At 59.8% G+C, this 17,563-nt stretch overlaps 2 protein-coding genes across 2 annotated transcripts in view; one reads left to right on the forward strand and one right to left on the reverse strand.

Annotated features, from left to right (window-relative positions):
• Positions 1-12,219, forward strand: part of CCDC33 (coiled-coil domain containing 33) — a 45,160-nt gene extending 32,941 nt beyond the window's left edge. The window contains exons 14-26 of the mRNA XM_074836934.1: positions 7,955-8,061; positions 8,167-8,473; positions 8,689-8,693; positions 9,031-9,133; positions 9,472-9,667; positions 9,781-9,869; positions 10,089-10,220; positions 10,410-10,482; positions 10,736-10,857; positions 11,089-11,172; positions 11,268-11,377; positions 11,746-11,823; positions 12,084-12,219. Of these exons, the coding sequence (XP_074693035.1) occupies positions 7,955-8,061; positions 8,167-8,473; positions 8,689-8,693; positions 9,031-9,133; positions 9,472-9,667; positions 9,781-9,869; positions 10,089-10,220; positions 10,410-10,482; positions 10,736-10,857; positions 11,089-11,172; positions 11,268-11,377; positions 11,746-11,823; positions 12,084-12,219 (1,542 nt within the window). The remainder of the gene's footprint in view (positions 1-7,954; positions 8,062-8,166; positions 8,474-8,688; positions 8,694-9,030; positions 9,134-9,471; positions 9,668-9,780; positions 9,870-10,088; positions 10,221-10,409; positions 10,483-10,735; positions 10,858-11,088; positions 11,173-11,267; positions 11,378-11,745; positions 11,824-12,083) is intronic.
• Positions 12,220-12,258: 39 nt separating this feature from the next.
• CYP11A1 (cytochrome P450 family 11 subfamily A member 1) lies at positions 12,259-16,155 on the reverse strand. The gene is made up of 9 exons (XM_074837407.1): positions 15,780-16,155; positions 15,087-15,242; positions 14,686-14,885; positions 14,075-14,278; positions 13,394-13,554; positions 13,150-13,316; positions 12,935-13,013; positions 12,529-12,720; positions 12,259-12,421 (listed from the first exon to the last, which is right to left on the reverse strand). The coding sequence occupies exons 1-9, from the start codon at positions 16,022-16,024 to the stop codon at positions 12,299-12,301; spliced, it is 1,527 nt and encodes a 508-aa protein (XP_074693508.1). The 5' UTR covers positions 16,025-16,155; the 3' UTR covers positions 12,259-12,298.
• Between the last annotated feature and the right edge of the window lie 1,408 nt (positions 16,156-17,563).

The following is a 17,563-nucleotide window of genomic DNA, read 5'->3' on the forward strand; positions in this document are numbered from 1 at the left end:
TTTTTTTCTCTTTACTGGCGTTTTGTTCCCAGCACTGCACGTGTGCCATCAGCTCCATCACATAAGATGACAGCCCAGATGTGCAGGTTGTCCCCCAAAAACACATTGTGGTGTGGTAGAACAGGGAGCAGTGCGGGGGGACGACAGGATTTCTTGCTTGCCGGCACCTTTGGGACCCCTTTGCTGCACCCATTTCCAGCTGCTGGGTGATGTCCAAGGGAGACGGGGGGCTCCTGCACCCGCTGAGGGGGTCTTCTGCCTGGGCTGGCTGGGAGGGGACCCCAGCACAATACGGCACTGGTGAGCCCAGCAGCAACTTGGGGCTGGTGTCCTCAATGGTGGCCCGCTGGCAAAGGGAAGAGGGGGACACACAGGGAGAGGGGTGTGCAAAGGATGAGGGTGCTGCAAGGGGAGAGGGTGCTGCAAAGACTGAGGGTGCTGGAAGGGGCGAGGGGGATGTGAGGGTGCTGCAAAGAAAAATGATGGTGCATGGGGAGAGGGTGTTGCAAGGGGTGAAGGTGCTGCAAGAGCCAAAGGGTGCTGTGAGGGGAGAGGGGGATGCAGAGGATGAGGATGCTGCAAGAGAAAAGGATGCTGCAAGGGGAGAGGGTGCTGCAATGAGAGAGGGTGCTGCAAGAGAAAAGGATGGTGCGCAGGGAGAAGGTGCTGCAAAGGGTGAAGATGCTGCAAGGACTAAGGGCGCTGTGAGGGGTGAGGGTGCTGTGAGGGGAGAGAGGGATGTGAAGAATGAGGGTGCTGCAAGGGGAAAGGATGGTGCATGGGGAGAAAGTGCTGCTGTTGGTGAAGATGCTGCAAAGCAGAGGGTGCTGTAAAGGGAGAGGGTGCTGTGAGGGGAGAGGGTGCTGTGAGAGGAGAGGGTGATGCGAAGGATGAGGGTGCTGTGAGGGGAAAGGATGCTGCAGTTGGTGAAGATGCTGCAAGGGAGAAGGGTGCTGCAAGGTACAAAGGTGCTGTAAAGGGAAAGGGTGCTCTGAGAGGAGAGGGGGATGAGGAGGATGAGGGTGCTGTGAGGGGAGAGGGGGATGAGGAGGATGAGGGTGCTGTGAGGGGAGAGGGGGATGAGGAGGATGAGGGTGCTGTGAGGGGAGAGGGGGATGAGGAGGATGAGGGTGCTGTGAGGGGAGAGGGGGATGAGGAGGATGAGGGTGCTGTGAGGGGAGAGGGGGATGAGGAGGATGAGGGTGCTGTGAGGGGAGAGGGGGATGAGGAGGATGAGGGTGCTGTGAGGGGAGAGGGGGATGAGGAGGATGAGGGTGCTGTGAGGGAAGAGGGGGATGAGGAGGATGAGGGTGCTGTGAGGGGAGAGGGGGATGAGGAGGATGAGGGTGCTGTGAGGGGAGAGGGGGATGAGGAGGATGAGGGTGCTGTGAGGGAAGAGGGGGATGAGGAGGATGAGGGTGCTGTGAGGGGAGAGGGGGATGAGGAGGATGAGGGTGCTGTGAGGGGAGAGGGGGATGAGGAGGATGAGGGTGCTGGAGGGGAAAAAGGTGCTGCAAGAGGATAGTGGGAGAGGGTGCTGCGAGGGGTGCGGGTGCTGCAGGGGCCGGGTGGCCGCGGCCCCGCTCCCCGCACCGTGGCGGCCCCACGCGTGTCCGCAGCCCCCCCTAGCGGCCGCCACACCGCCCTGCCGGCCCCGCGGCCCCGGGGCGCCCGGCCCGGCCGAGAACCGGCGGGGTTTGCCGGGGGGCCCCGCACCCGGGGGTGCCCGAGCACCCACAGGCAGGAGGCTCAGCGCCGGCCGGGCTGCGCGGGCAGGGGGGGGTTCCCCCAGAACTGGGCCAATTAATAAAAGAGGCCCATAAATCACCTAACGTGACCCCAGATGATGTTTATGCCCGTTTTACTTCTCAAGGAGATCATTCAGGAATTTTCTTCCCCTTTTATTTAATTAGCTTTTCGCCCTGGTGATGATGAACTCGGTGCACAAAGATGCCGTGCTGAGGGCGGGTCCCCCGGTGTCCCCGCTGTGTGACACCAGGGCATGGATGGGGTGACCCTCATCCAGCAGTCACAAGGAGGGGAGAAGCTCTTGGTGGGATTTAGAGTATGGCAGAAGCCCCCCAGCCACCCCAAATCCTGCTGCAACATCCCCGGTCCCAGCTGGGCTGGGAGAGAGTAAAAGCAGCTGGAAATGTTTCCTTGGGGGCAAGATGGAGTGAGGTGGGATGGTGAGGAGAGGAACAGAGGGATGAGGAGGGAGACAGAGTAATGAGGATGGGGACAGAGGGACAAGGAGGGGGACAGAGGAACAAGGAAGGGGACAGGGGGACAAGGAGGGGGACAGAGGGATGAGGAGGGGACAGAGAGATGAGGAGGGGGACAGAGAGACAAGGAGGGGGACAGAGGGATGAGGAGGGGGACAGAGAGATGAGGAGGGGGACAGAGAGACGAGGAGGGGGACAGAGGGATGAGGAGGGGGACAGAGAGATGAGGAGGGGGACAGAGAGACGAGGAGGGGGACAGAGGGATGAGGAGGGGGACAGAGAGATGAGGAGGGGGACAGAGAGACGAGGAGGGGGACAGAGAGATGAGGAGGGGGACAGAGGGATGAGGAGGGGGACAGAGGGATGAGGAGGGGGACAAGGAGGGGGATAGAGGGATGAGGAGGGGGACAGAGGAACAAGGAGTGCGACAGAGACGAGGAGGGGGACTGAGGGATGAGGAGGGGGACAGAGAGATGAGGAGGGGGACAGAGAGACGAGGAGGGGGACAGAGAGACGAGGAGGGGGACAGAGAGATGAGGAGGGGGACAGAGGGATGAGGAGGGGGACAGAGGGATGAGGAGGGGGACAAGGAGGGGGATAGAGGGATGAGGAGGGGGACAGAGGAACAAGGAGTGCGACAGAGACGAGGAGGGGGACTGAGGGATGAGGAGGGGGACTGAGGGACGAGGAGGGGGACAGAGAGATGAGGAGGGGGACAGAGGAACAAGGAAGAGGACAGAGGGACGTGGCTTTTGCAGGGCAGCGGAGGGTGCTGGAGGGGCCGGGACCCAATGGTGGAGGGGTGGGGGAGGCTGGGAGGGGGTTGGGGGCTTTGCAAATGGTCTGAGTGCTGCAGCTACACTGCACGAGGGGGGGTTTAGTGATCCAGGCTCTGGGCAGGGGTGGGAAACAGGTCAGGCTTGGAGGGCTTTGCATGTGCTTCTCCTGCTTGGGTCTGGGTGGCCGTGGGTGTGTCTGCGGGGGGGATGGACCAGGGACCCCGGCAGTGAGCCAGAGCAGGGCTAAAAGAGAAAACTGGCTCCAAAACACCATTTTTTGTGTGTTGGGGGGGTGCAAGCACTGGCATGTGTCCTGCTCCAACCCAGTCCCAGCAGCACTACTACACCCTCGGTGAACATAGCACAGAAGGGCTCGTCCATCCTCATTTAACGACTTCTCAGCCTTTCCCGGGGCTAATTAATGAAGGATGGGGCCCAATGGCCAGGGGGACATGCTCAGGGTGGTAGGTGCTCAGGGCAGCGGGTGCTGCACGGCACTGGGTGCTCTCGGCGCAGTGGCTTGGGGTGTTGACGGATTTATGCTCGCTGCTGAAATGCAAGGGGTGTTTTATCAGCAAATCGAGTCAATACATAAGCAAACACGAAAATGGATGGCCACAGCGCCGGCAATAAACCACCTGCCAGGCCAAGGGCAAGTCACGGCAGCGCCTGTCACCAGGGGTGGTGGGGATGCTTGGGGTTCAGCCCTCTGCAGCCACTGGTTTTTCAAAGCTAGGGGATGAAAATTGCTTTGAGGGCGCATAAACAGTGGCGGGCTAGGGGAGGGTATTTAACTTGGGTCCCATGCACAGATTTTAGAAGGTATGCTTGGAAACCAGATTCTTCGGGGAGCTGCCAAGTGCTGCCAAGTTTCCCACTGGTACTGGGGGTTTTTTTGTGATATTTCTTCACTTCTTCACATCTCCAGCTGCTGGAAACGTGTTTATCTTAAAACACAGATGAGGATGTTTTCCTAGAAGGAAGAAAAAACTCAAAGACCCAGCAGGAACCCAGGGTAACAGTCGTAACCTGTTTCCCTCATTTTTTGATCTCAGGAGGGGGCTTTTTTAGGTCTGGCCCCAGTTTGTAGTCACGGGTGAGCAGCAGCACTGGGGGATGCTTTGACCCATGCTGGGAGGAGAGACCCAGCCTGGGAGGCTCTGCTGACCTCCCCTTCCTCCTTTTCCCCCTGGTCAGCAGCAGCAGCAGGACATCACTTGGGGACATCACTCCAGCTGTCCCCATCCCTCCCAAAAGCAGCGGGATGGGGAGAAATTTTTTTTCAGGAGCCAGGAGCTGACTCAGCCCAAGTTTGCTCTCAGAAGTCATCCCACCTCTTCCTAGTTGCCGATTTTCTTTTTTTTTTTTTTTTTTTCCTTTTTCTTTGAGCAAAATAAACCAGCAGCGACTCGCAGAGGAATCACAGTCCCTGCTGGTGGCACGACTGCTTTCTGGAGCCTTATCTTGAAGAAGCAGGCAGGCGGGTGGGAGCTGGAGGAGCAGTCATCTCTACACCAAGCATCTTGCCTCTCCATGTTACCCAGTGTCATCCAGAGGCTTTTATTTCCTTGTACGACACGATATCAGCAGCCGGCAGCTGGGCCCGGAGCTGGATAGCGATGGTAATCGCCCGCCCTAAAATCATCATCCTGGTTAGGAAGGGAGCAGAAGATGTGGTGTCTCTATTAAATTGAACTCGGCTCAGATTAAGCGCTTTTCAATGCAATCCAATTAACTCTTAAATTGAATTGTAATGCTTTGGCTAATATACCCCTCCCAGCACAGCCCCCTCCCCTAGCCCTGACGCATGGGAAGAGAGTTCAGCCTTGGTTTAATCAGATAAAACCTTGCTTATTTGCTGCCTTTCTCTGGCTGGTGCATCCTGCCAAGGTGTGTGGGGAGCGACCGGGGTAAAAATCTCTGTATTTCCCCTGGGGGACCTGCAAATCCCCCGAGCGTTGGGGTTCCCCAGGGAAACACGTTGATTTTGGAAGTAGAGGGGAAAAAAAAAACCAAACACTTGCCCCACTAATATGTCCACCCAGATGCTGTCCTGAGGATGGTTTTGGGTACCCATGTGTCCCCAGGGAGGGGTGGGGGGCACTGGGGACCTGATGTCCTGCCCCAGCCCCATCCAGTGTCCGTGTCCCAAGGGGAAGGTCGATGGGGACATCCAGCAAAGCAAATGAAAGCGTCACTATCTCCTGATGGTTTCGTGAGCTTTTGTTACAGAAAAGAGGAGAAAATGGGATTTTTTTCTCTCTGATCTTCCTAAGCTGCTGCAGCAATTTTCTCAGATATGTAAATCTGAGCTTATCCCATCTTCATAACAATTAAGGAATTGGGCTTAATACTCATCCAGGGACATGTTATTTGTTGAGCTGGAGGGAGATTGTGTTGCAGAAGAGGCTGGTGCACTGCCAGGGGCTCAATTGCCTCCGTGCTCACAAGTGAAATGAGTTGGCCTGTCCTCAGCCTCTCTCCAGGGTGCATTGCTGTCCCCTCCCCAGCCAGGGATGGGGTCAGGCCATGCCATGGAGATGCAGAATCCTCTGGTACACCCTAATTTTGGCCTATTTCGGACCTTCCTGCCTCCTGTGGAGATTTATTGTAGCCCCCCTCCTCGCTTTGCTCCATGCTGCTCCGTCTACAGATGAATTGATTCCAGCAGTTGAAGCTAATCGGATACATCAAAGCATCTCAGAGCAATTTGTTAAGTAAATAAGAAAAAAAACTTGGCCTAAGCAAATATGGGAAGGAGGGGGGCGGCTTGTAGGGGTGGATGAAAGGCTCTAAAGGCAGGGGAAGCTTCAGAGGCTTGGAAATGATGGGAAAAAAAATTTAAAATAAATAGTGAGTGCCAGGAGTTTCAAAGCTTCCATCATTTCAGATGCGGATTCCCAGCCTTTCATCCCAGACCCCTGCGGGAAGGAGAGACACAGCGATCTCCGGGTGGATTTGAGATAGGAGGTGTAGGGGAAAATACCCTTAACTCTGCCCCCAGCCCTGGAGGTAGCACTGGGGTGTTGCTGCCTGCCAGGAGTGCGAGCGCAGGCAGAAATATGGGATGGTGGGTGTCTGAGCAGAGTTGAGCTGGGACTAAAGGCTGGGGATGGTTTTCCAGCCTCTGCAGGTGTTGTCTGAACCTAGAAAAGCCGTGGCTGAACCCAGCACCCTCCAGCGCAGGCAGGGAAAGCAGCTGCCTAGCCCAGGCAAGCCAAGTGCAGTCCTGTGCATTATTGATGGAGCAGATAATTGCACGTTTCCCACTGGCTCTTTGATGAAAAATTGATGGCACGGGACGAGGTAGCGAGGGGCATCATCGACTTACACCGGCCTCTTTGTTTCTTAACAAACACCGAAGGAGAGGTGGATGCAGGATGTCGCAGTGGGTGGGAGACACAGGAGCCTCTGTGGGTACCCTGAAAGGGGGACTGGGGAACTAGTTGGAACAGAGCATCCCTTGCCTTAAAATGCTGTAAATTCAATCTCAGGATGAAAGTGGGGTTTGATCAGTGGGTTCAGTGAATTATTCTCTGCTTGGGATCAGGCCAAACCCCAAGGCAGAGCTGAAGGCTGATGCCACCCAGCATCTCCAAGACGTGGGTCCTCAGAAGTTAATTGAGCGTTTGAAACATCAAAGGAGCGTGCTGGGAGGGGAGAGGGTTTCCATGCCCGCATCCAAGGCATGGAAATGAGGTGCTGTCGCTGCCAGAGCCACCCAGCTGTGCTGGGACCAGGCGGTGGCTGCTACCGAGTCACCTTCTCCAGTGTGCGCTGCTGGGAGCAGGAGATAAGGCAACAGCGGCCAAAACCAGGCTGGGGATGGGGTGGGAGGGCTGGGGGCAGCAAGGGGCTGGCGTCTCAGAGGCAGTGCTTGTAGGCAGGCAGCACTGCTGGCAGCCGCTGCCTGCTGGCCCCGGTGGCTTTAGAAGCGGCAGTGGGATGTGCAATGGTTGAAGGAATGATAAAGGGGAAGAGATGTGGGTGCCCGGGGCAAGGAGAAGCAAAGCCAGCTGTCTGCACCTGCCTGCACCTGCCTGCACCCAGAATGCACCCATCTGGGTGCAGTCGGATGATTTTAGGCACTGAGCTGCTGCAGGGAGGAGTTGCTAAGAGGAGGGTTGTGTTGTAGCAACAGCCACTGGCATGTCATGCTGCCAGGAGCCCCTGCGCCACCTAAATCCCTTTGCCAGCAGAAAGGGCCTGGGAAAAACAGTTTTTCCTCATGCTACAACCCCCTGGCACTGCCGTAAGTCCACTGGCCAGCAGCTCGGGTGGTGTGTGGGGACGGGATGTTTGCCCGGGGGTGGCAGAGCCGCTGGGGAGTTTGTTTGGGGCAGGTAGAGCCTGGCAACCCACCGGCAGGCAGGGCCAGCTACCAGGAGCAGGGTGCCGGGGGGATTGGGGCATCCCAGGAGCAGGGATAATGCTCTACTACAGACCTTTCTCCTCCACTGTGAGTGCTGTGGGGCAGTGGGTGGGGATGGGGACATCACCCTGTCGCGGGTGTCACCACCGGGAGCTGAGGACCCAGAGGTCCCTGCTACAGGGACAGCACCCAGCTGGGGCTGCTTTTGGTCAAAGCCAAATTTCCTCCCAAGGGTGCATGGCTCAACAGTCCAGCCATGAGATGGTGCTCAAAGCCAGGCTTTTCCAAGTGTCCCCATCCTCAGTAGAAGGTCTTCCAGCCCTGTAGCCACACCATGTTGCACCCAAGTCCTGAAAGGGGATGCTTGAAGCATCACACTCAGCAATGCCAGAGGTTTTTGGGGCAGGGCTGGATCCTGATTCCAAAGCAACGATGGCAAAGGTGTTTTCCTCCAGGTGAAATCCAAGAGAGCTGCTCTCAGCTGTGGGGAAGGGACTGAAGGAGCTTGCTGCTCATCTCAGAGGGCTTTCCCCACCCTGCTCCTCATCCTCACCCTCTGTTCTGATGTTTCCCACCAGCTCCACCATGACGATGTGTCCCTCCCGGCGGCTGACGCCGTGGCCGGCATCCTGCCCAGAAAGCAGCCGTTCCCACGTGGGACAGGAGCACCATCGGAGGAGCGGAGGTACGGAAGCCACATGGGTTTTTCAGCCCCCTCTTGGCCCCTTCTTCTCAACCTCCTTGTGGTGGTTTCCTCCTTCCTCCATCCTCCCCATATTTTGCCCCGCAGCTTCTCCTCCTGCCCCATCGCTGCTGATCTTCATCCTCATCTCCTCCACCTTCCTGCACCCCCATCCCCACCAGTACTTGCCTTACCCCAGCACCCCAAACAGGCTCCTGTCTCCTACGGAGGGTTCCCCAGCCAAGACTTCTCTGGTGTTTCACTCCAGTGGGAGCAGCTGGCCAAGCATGTCCCCCACTTTGTGTTCCACAGATCCCAGGAGATCATCGGGGACAACCAGGAGCTGGTGAGTGCCAGGAAGACAGGAGGAGCGGGAGGCAGTGGGGGCATGGCGGGGGACAGCAGTTCCCCTGAGGTGGGTCCTGGCTCCCATGGGGACTGAAGCCAGGCTGCTGGCAGCTCTACGCTGCCGGTGAGTGAAGGTCTGGGGGGTACAGCCCTTGAGTTTGGCTGGAGGGGGATTTATCTTGAGCATGAACCAAGTCCTGGATGAAACAGCTCTCGGGCAGATGGGGAGAAAGGAGCTGAGCCTCTGGCTGCACCTGCCCCCGCTTCTCCCCCTTCCCCAAGGCCGTGTGATGCTGCTGCAACCCCTCCCCATGCCCCAGCCCCTGCCACGGGCTGCTGGCCAAGGCCATCCCCAAGGCTGGGAGCAGGGGGCCAGGGAAACTGGAGGCACGTGGCTCCCTCTGGCCAAGGTCCCCGCTGCTGGGATCCTTTCCCCAGCCTGGCGTGGCAGGGAGGGATTCAGGAGGATCAGCCTGAGAACATGCAAACCCTTTGGGAATTATTTTCCCTCAGCATCACCTGGTAAGGTGTTCCCCAGCCACACAGGTGCTAAAAATCCCCCAGGCTCATCTGTATAAAACATTCACCCTTCCATTATTCTTCACCACCTCCCTTCTTTTAAAGACCTGCAAAGCCCCATAAGGCTCAGAGCTTGAGGCTGACCCCCAGTTTCAACACGGCTCCATCCCACGTCCTTTGGAAGAGTTGTTTTTCCCCCAAGGGGGTGGTAGGAAGAGATGGGGAAAGGCGGGGAAGCGGAGTGTCTGTTGGGTGGGTGGAAAGGAGAAGGTTTGGAACAACAAGAGAGAAGGATGGGTGGTTGGAGAAGGATGGAAGGGGAAGAGAAGGATGGATGGATGGATGGATGGATGGATGGATGGATGGATGGAGAATAGGAAGAGGAAGAGAAGGATGGATAGTTGCAAGAGAAGGGAAAAACTGGATGTTTCTTAGCCCTCCATGGTCGGTCTGACCCTCAAGACAAATATCCTCAGCTGAACTCTTGGTGCTGGGGAAAGCCCTGGCTGGCAGCAGGGTGCCAGCAGCTCTGCTCTGGGCTGACAGGAGGTGAGCAGCTACCGCCAGGCGATGAAGAGGATGGCGGGGGACCTCCTGTTCCTGCGCCGGCACGTCACCAGCCTGGAGGTGGAGAACGGGCACCTGCGGCGCAGCCTGGCCTCGCAGGAGGAGCTGGGCCATGCTCTGCTCACCGACGTGGACCTGGATGTCATGACTCAGGAAGAGCTGCTGGACAGGCTCGGTGTGTGATGAGGAAGGGGTGGTGGAAATTGGGGGACCCCTCTCCCTGGCACAGTAAAGGGGACAGTGCTGTCCCCTGGTCAGCTGTTGAGGACATGGCATGGGCTGTTGCAGCCACCCTCAAGCGCAAGCTGGTGGCCAGCACGGCGGAGATGAGAAGGCTGAAGAACCGTGTTCAGCAGCTGCAGAATGAGCTGATCCGGGTACGGACACCAGCAGGAGCGGGCTGCCCGGGGTACGGAGTGGGGATGGAGGAGCAGGGGAGCAGCAAGGAGAGCATCACGGCATCCCCATAGCCAAGAAAGTGCCTGAGAGCCCCAGGACCCCCACCACAAGGCTCTCTCAGCCCTACAAGTGATGCCCTGAGGCTTGAGGCTCAGCACAGAGGTCTTTGGGGGCTTTTCCCCTTCCTCTCCCCCCAGAAAAATGACCGGGAGAAGGACCTGGTGCTGCTCCAGCGAGCCCACCGGCAGCAGCAAGCCACGCTGAGGAGGTGCCAGGAGAAGGTGGCCAAGACAAAGGGCTTGGAGGAGACGGTGAGGCAGCAGGAGAAGGTGAGTTGAGGGGCATGAGGTTCAGGTGAGAAGGACAGAGGCTCGGTGGAACAGACGGGACCCTCTGGCCCATCCCACCCCTCCATGAGCGCTACCTTGTGCCAGGACCACAGTGTCTGGGGAGAGGGGGTGGTCACGCAGACTCACCTTGAGCTGGTGACATGGGGCCAGCTCTGCTCTCTCCTGCAGGTGATTGAGACGATGGAGCGGGTGCTGCAGGAGAAGCGCACCGGTGTGGGCAGGAGCACTGAGAAGACAGCAGGTGGGTGCAAGTGGAGATGGGGACCCTCGAGAAGGAGACACCCATATACAGCTGCTGGGAGCCCATCCAGTGGCCGTTCCCTTCTGAAGGGTTGCACCAGGGGATGGTCTGCAGTGGGGGAGCAGAGCTGGTCCTGAGCCCTCCAGCACCCATCCCTGGCCATGGGGGAGGCCAAGGGCTTGCTCCTAGCCCCCATCTCTGCATGGAACAGGTGTAGGACACATCCCAGTGGCCCCCCCACCCCATCCCACAGGTGAAGCCCTCTCCAGGGAGGTGTACACCACGCTGCTGGCCGAGGACTGCAGACTGCGGGAGGAGCTGACGAGGCCCCCCTTCTCCTTGCCTCCCATCACCCTACGCCCCCCAGTCTTGCCGGTGAGACCAGGGAGGGGGACACAGGGCTGGGATGGGAAGGCAGAGCCGTGGCACCCCAGAAAGCACCACTGAGGGGTAACTGAGCACGCTGGGAGCATCACCTAGGTGGTACCTCCGGCTCTGTGGGGCGATAACCACCCCTGTGGCTTACTGTCTCTATTAACAGGGGGTGGGAAGGCGGGGTAATGTGGCATTGCCTTTCCGCACTCCTGCTCCTCTCGTGGCCCACAGACTGTTTTCGGGGGTGCAGAGAAGCTCTCTCTGCTGGCCAGGCTGGAGGAGGCACAAGCCCGCAGGCGGGTGCTGGAGAGGCAGGTGGGCATCACCCCCCGCACCCTGCTTGATGGTGGGGAGCATGGGGTTGTGGGCCAGGGTGGGGGGCACCTCTGGCCCCCACACCTTGGAGAAAGCCATCCTGGTTTGGGTCTGTCCCAGCTGGAGGAGGCAGCAAGGAGGTGGGGACGAGAGAAGCAGGAGCTCGGCACTCGTCTGCTGGAGTGGGAGCATGGCTTCCCCCACACCTCCACCTCGGTGAGCACACGGGGAGGGACTGGGGCCACCCCACATGGGGGTTGGCAGCTGGTGTTTGCTGTCAGGGGGAAGGAGTGGGGCTCAGAGCCACTCCTCTGCACCCAGGCAGCTGGGGTATGGGAGATAGCTGGGGGTCTCCATGCCCACCCCCACATCAGGGGGGATTTGCCTCAGGACCTGGGCAAGAGGGAGGAGGGAGGGTTGTCTCTAGGGCCTCAGGAGCCCCCCTAACATCCCAGGATACCCCCCAACCAACCCCAGACCCCCCTACTGCAGCCCTCTCATCCACACCTGATCCCCCCTAGAGAGGCGGGGGGAGACAGATTTACATCTCCCCAAAACCTTTTCCCATTCCCCACCAGAACATGCCGGTGATCTCCACGGCCCCCCCGAGAAGACTGCAGCCCCTGGCCCCGCTGCCCTAGCCCACGCCCAGTGAGAGAGACGGAGAAACCAAATGCTGACAAAAAGGAGCCTTTTTTTTTTTTTTTTTTGCATGATGAAATTACACAGAAAATACAGAAAAATCAGAAGCAAAGCTAAATATTTGAGGGTGTTGAAGGAGCATGGCTGCAGTCCTCAGGGTGGTCCCTGGGGACCCCCCGAGCAGCCGGAGGGGTGCAGCAGCACCCACCCCCCCACCCCGCATTCCTCAGGGGGTTACAGAGGTGACGGCGGGGCTGGGGTTGCTCCAGTTTATCTCCCCTGTGGCGTAAGCACAGCCTTGAGCAGGCTGGAGCGAAGGCAGGGATGCACCAAGCCAAGGCTGTGACCGTGAAAGCGTCCCAGCCGTCCCCCAAATCTCATCCCCAGGCCGGAGTCTGGCTGTAAGGAGCCGAAAGCGCCTGCAGGGTTGTTGGGGGTGGCCCCCAAACCGGGACCAGCTGGGTGTCACCCAGGATCGGGCTCTTCACACCCGAGACTCAAGCGGTCGTAAAGTCAAGTAGATGGGTTTGTCTGGGATCAGGATGAGATCGAACTTGGTCCCGACTTCCACCGCTCTCATGGTTTCGATTTTAAAGTTCTCCAGGATCTGGGATGAAGGAGAAAAGAGCGGATGGGAAACGGTCTTTCCAACAACAACCTCCCCGGTCCCTTCCAGCACCAAGTCCCTGGGGTCCCCGGCAGTGGGATGCTCACCTGCATGAGGAAGAGCTGCATCTCCAGCTCGGCGATCCGGCGGCCCAGGCACTGCCGGGGCCCGAAACCAAACCCCAGCCCCTTGAAGTGCTTGGGGCCGGCTGCCAGCCAGCGCTGGGGGCTGAATTGCTCCGGCTTGGGGAAGACCTCAGGATCCCGGCCCATGGCGTAGAGACCGACCTGCACCAGCGTCTGTGGGGAAGGATGGGCCCTGTGGGGCTGGGCTCCCCACGTGGCTTTGCCAGTGCTCGGGGTGCAGGAAGGGGGTGCAGGGATGGGATCCAGCCCCAGATGAACCCCACAGCTGCTCCCCCCATGTCACCCACTCATGCTCCAGGACCTGCCTTCACCCAGAGCCCCATGCGAAGCAGGTCGGGGTGAGGAGGGACCCGGTGGCCATGCTCACCTTGGGGGGGATGCGGTAATCCTGGAGAATGACCTCTTGTGTGGTGTACCTCTGCAGGGTCACCGCCACGGGGTGCAGCCTGGGGGGACAGATCACACACATCTGATTTTGGGGACAGCCTGGCCCACCCACATCCCACCTCTATGCACGACATGACAGCGATCTGGGGAGGGAAGGGGCTGGGGGGTAGGGTTTCATTGGGGGCTCCTCCTCACCTGAGCGTCTCCTTGATGGCAGCTTTGAGCAGCCGGATGGTTTTCAGCATCTTCACCCTGTCCCCCGCTGCCTCCCGTTTGGCAGCCAGGATCTCTGCCCGCAGCTGCTCCTGGACCCCTGGGGACCGTGCCAGCTCGAACATGGCCCACTGCAGCGTCATGGAGGTCTGGAGCGGAGCAGGGGAGCAAGGTTCAACACCAGCCAGGACCTTCTCCCTGCCCAGCAACCCTGTCCGCTCCTTACCGTGTCCACCCCACCCGCCATCATCTCGGTGACGCTGGCCTTGATGTCATCCAAGGGCAGCTTGTCCTGCATGATGAGGCTGCAGAGGATGCCCATGTACTCCTTGGTGCTCTTGCGTTGCAGCCGCAGGTCCCGGTAGACGTTTTGTATGCATTTGTCCGCTGAGGAGACATGGAGACACAGTGTGGCCTTCCTCCCCCAGGGCCATGGTGGAGGAGGAAGACGCCAGATGTGGCACCTTAGGACATCGCTGCCCCAGGCTGGTGTTTTTTCCATGGGAGCTGCCCCTGCGGTGGCTTGGGACTGCAGTCCCTGCTGAGGGACCCAGCAGTGGCTGGGTGGGCACAGAGGATGGGGGGTCAGGTTGCCCCACGGGGGGACACCCTGCAGGAGTTTTGTCCCAGGTGCCAAAAGCTCTCTGAGGCCACAAGCCCCTCTGGGAGAGCTGCTCCCCTCAATGTGATGCCCATCACCTGCCCTTCATTGCTCCTGGATGGTTCCCCACTGCTCCATCCCACAAGCTCCAGATGTGGAAAGTCTTCCTGGCCTTGGTGACTCTGTTCTGGTTGGTTGGACCCAGGAGAAGATCTCTATGCTGGTGAGATGGGGCTGCACTATGGAGCCAGGTTCTCAAAGGGGCCTTGGGTGACACAGGGAGGTGAGGGCAGGAGGAGCACTCACCCTGGAAGAAGATGGCATCCCAGGCCTGGACATGGTCCCGCCACATCTTGGCGTTGAGGTGGCGGAGGAGAGTGGGTGGCACGTAGAGCATGGGTGAGGTGGTGTGGAACATCAGGGTCACGGCGTCAATGAAGCGCTGCGACTCGGGGTCCACGAAGTCCTGCAGCAGCCCCAGCCGCTCCCCGTACAGCACGTGGCACACAGCTGTGAGCACAGCACCCATGAGGGGACCCAGCCCAGGGGGACCCTGTTCCCATCCCCTCCACCCTCCCATGGCCAACTCCAGCCTTCCCGTGGGGACTTGGCTTGGCCTCCTGTTCCCTCTGCGCATCAGGGGGCCATGAAGGCATCTCTTCTTGGGTAGGGTTGGCTACCAGTTGATGACCAGGTAGCCATAAAACTGTTTTATCAACAGTGTTGAGTTGTTCTCTACTTGTCTGAGGAGAGGACATCCCTCTAGAACCTGTGGCTCTGGGGGAGAAGCTTGGTTGCCCATCTCTGAGGATGAAGCTGTGGGAAATGCACGGTCTTACCCATCTCAGGCACCCTGCAAAGGTGTGTTCGGCAGCGGGGGGACATGTCTTACAGATACTCATGCCCCTGACACTCACACTCCAGGGCGAAGCGGAAAAGCTCATGGGTGAAGTCGGCTGTCCAGTGCTCCCGGCCGCTATTCCCCACCTGGGCTTGTGCCCGCCGGACAAAGTCCTCCCCCACCTCGCTCAGCAGAGGCACGAAACCCTCCACCACCTGTGGCGACAGCACCTCCTTGTTCAGCATCAGGCGGTCGGAGCGCCAGGCCTCCCCCTTCCTGCGGGACACCAAGTGGGGGGGGTCAGAGGCATCCCCCTCATCCACCCCCCTGGAGAATGCCACACCCCAAAGCATGGGACCAGCCAATGTCCCCATCACCCTCCTGATGCTCCAGCTTCTCACCACCCCACGTGTCAGGGCTATCGCGATAGGACCTGGGAGCCCCATTTTGAGGGGACCCCGCAGCCCCCTGACTCACTTGAGGAGCACGCCGTAGGGCTTGTTGCGGTAGTCACGGTAAGCCACCCAGGGGGGCACGCTGAAGCGCTCCGGTAGCGTCCCCTCCGCCTGGAAAAGGGTGGCAGCATCCTGGGGGCTGATGATGTTCACGCTCTCGTAGACACCCAGCTTCTCCCTGCCCGGGCATAGAGTGGGGTCAGCCCCACACCCTGACCCCCATTCCCGCAGCCCCTCACCTCCCCAGATCAACCACCACCTTCCCCGGCACCCCCAAATCAATCACTGTCCCCCTCGCATCCCTTAAAATCCTGTCTGCAGGTCCCATCCTGGGGGATGCAGTGGCTCAGCACCAGGATCAGGCCCCCAGGGCTCAGATAGGCACAGTGGGGAGTGCTGGACCTGCACCCCCACTGCTTCCCCCTCTGCCTGGGGATTTCAGCTCCAGACCCCGTGGAGATTGAGGGGAGCACATCCCCTCTCCATTCCCCCCACTCCCAACAAGCCACATCTGCAAGGCATGAGTAGGTCTCCCCTCTTGCCCCTCACCATGGCATCAAGCCTGGCCAGTGCACAGCAAGCTGGGCTGCTCCAGCAGCTCAGCCACCCACCTCTCACCTGGAGCAGGACTGGGAATAGCAGCAGCATCCCGGACTGGAAAGGCTTCCAGAGCTGGGAAGCAGCGGGGGGATGCTGGGGCTAGACGCCGCCTCACCTGTAAATGGGCCCAAACTGCTGGAACTTGCGAGCCATGATGTGATGGACGTTGTGGAAGCCGCCCTCCTGCCAGAAGCGGTAGAGGTTGAGCCAGCCGGCTCGCCAGTCACCGGGCAGCTGGTTGAAGGGTCGAGGAGTTGGCGGGATGGGGGTGGCAGCCCCCCCAGCCCAGCGACATGCCCCAGCTTGGGCAGGGGGACATCGCCGCAAAGCGCCTGGCTTGGATGCAGCCCGGGCGAGCATGGGAGCAGGCGGTGGGAGAGGGAGGCGAGGGTGGCCTCGCTCTTATCCCCAGGCTGGCCTCGCTCAAGGCGAGAGGCTCTCGCCCGCCTCCCGATGAGTCACGGCCGCCCCAGGGACGGGGACAGGCGCAGGGCGTTTTGCCCCAGCAAAAAAGCAGATATTGGGGCATGGGGCAGCCAAAAGGGGTTTGCAGAGCATCAGCTCCTCCCAGCCTTGCTGTAGCAGGGTTTGCCAGGTGATGCACAAGTCCTGAGCAGCAAAGAGTGACAAGGGGTGACGCTGGCAGGTGGCCTGTGCCACCCCAATAAAAGTGGGTGCTGTTGCAAGCACTCAAAATGAAAAGCCAGCTGCCAGGGGGAGAAATGTTTCGTCTGCAAAATAAATGATAAAAATGATCTAGGGGACAAAATAGTGTGGGTTAGACTTAATAAAGCTCAGGCCTAATGGGTCACCGCAGGTGGGGACAGCTGTGGGGACTGCCTGGCCATCGCCAGGGGTGTCTCACCTCCACCCTCCCCAGGGCAGAGGGTCCTGGGGATCGCATGTCCCCCCTTCCCGGGCTCTCCTGCCCCCAAGCATCAGCTGCACAAACCCCAAACACTCCCCCCTTGCCAGGAGGGAGAGTCTTTTTGGGGTGTCATGGACCCCACGGAGCTGGGGACAAAGGCTCCCACCCCCAAGCGTGGTGGCTTCCCTTGTCCCCAGGCCCAGTAACACCCACTCAGGACCAGTTATCAATGGGGTGTGAGGGAGTTAATGGGGAGGAGGGTCGCTGGGGGAGTCCATGGGCCTTTCTGGAGCATCCCTTTGGGATGTCCCTGGAGTTGGTCTTGAGGATCCCTGGGGTGTCCCTGGAGTGTGGGGAGGATTCCAGGCAGGTCCCTGATGTCCCTGGACTTCCCTTGGGGTGACCTGGGTGTCCCTGGCGGACGACATCCCCCCCTTGAAGGCCTGGAGGAGGAGGAGGAGCTGAAGGAGGGCTCTGTTGGGCTTATTCGGCTTTTAAACCTTTCTTAGGTTTTTATTTTCTCGAGAACGGGAGGAGGAAGGAGGCAGAGGGGGGATGCCTGCGGCCGAGGATGCTGAGCCGGGCTCCGCGGCGGCTGCGAGGACGGCGGCGGGCACCGGGGGGCGCGTCTGCCCCGTGCGCTGCCACCGGCGGAGGGGACAGCCACCGGCCCGGCCCCCTCCCCGGAACGGGCAGCGTGTCCCCTCCCGGGCATCCCCCTGTCCCCTCCCAGGGCAGGGGGTCTGTCCCCTCCTCCCCATGCTCCCTGTTCCCTCCCAGGGCACCGGCCTGTCCCCTCCCAGGGCAGGGGTTCTGTCCCCTCCTCCCCATGCTCCCTGTCCTCTCCCAGGGCAGGGGGTCTGTCCCCTCCTCCCCATGCTCCCTGTCCCCTCCCGGGCATCCCCCTGTCCCCTCCAAGGGCAGGGGGTCTGTCCCCTCCTCCCCATGCTCCCTGTTCCCTCCCAGGGCACCGGCCTGTCCCCTCCCAGGGCAGGGGTTCTGTCCCCTCCTCCCCATGCTCCCTGTCCCCT

This window comes from Strix aluco, chromosome 12, assembly GCF_031877795.1.
Source record: "Strix aluco isolate bStrAlu1 chromosome 12, bStrAlu1.hap1, whole genome shotgun sequence".
Lineage (NCBI taxonomy): Eukaryota > Metazoa > Chordata > Aves > Strigiformes > Strigidae > Strix > Strix aluco.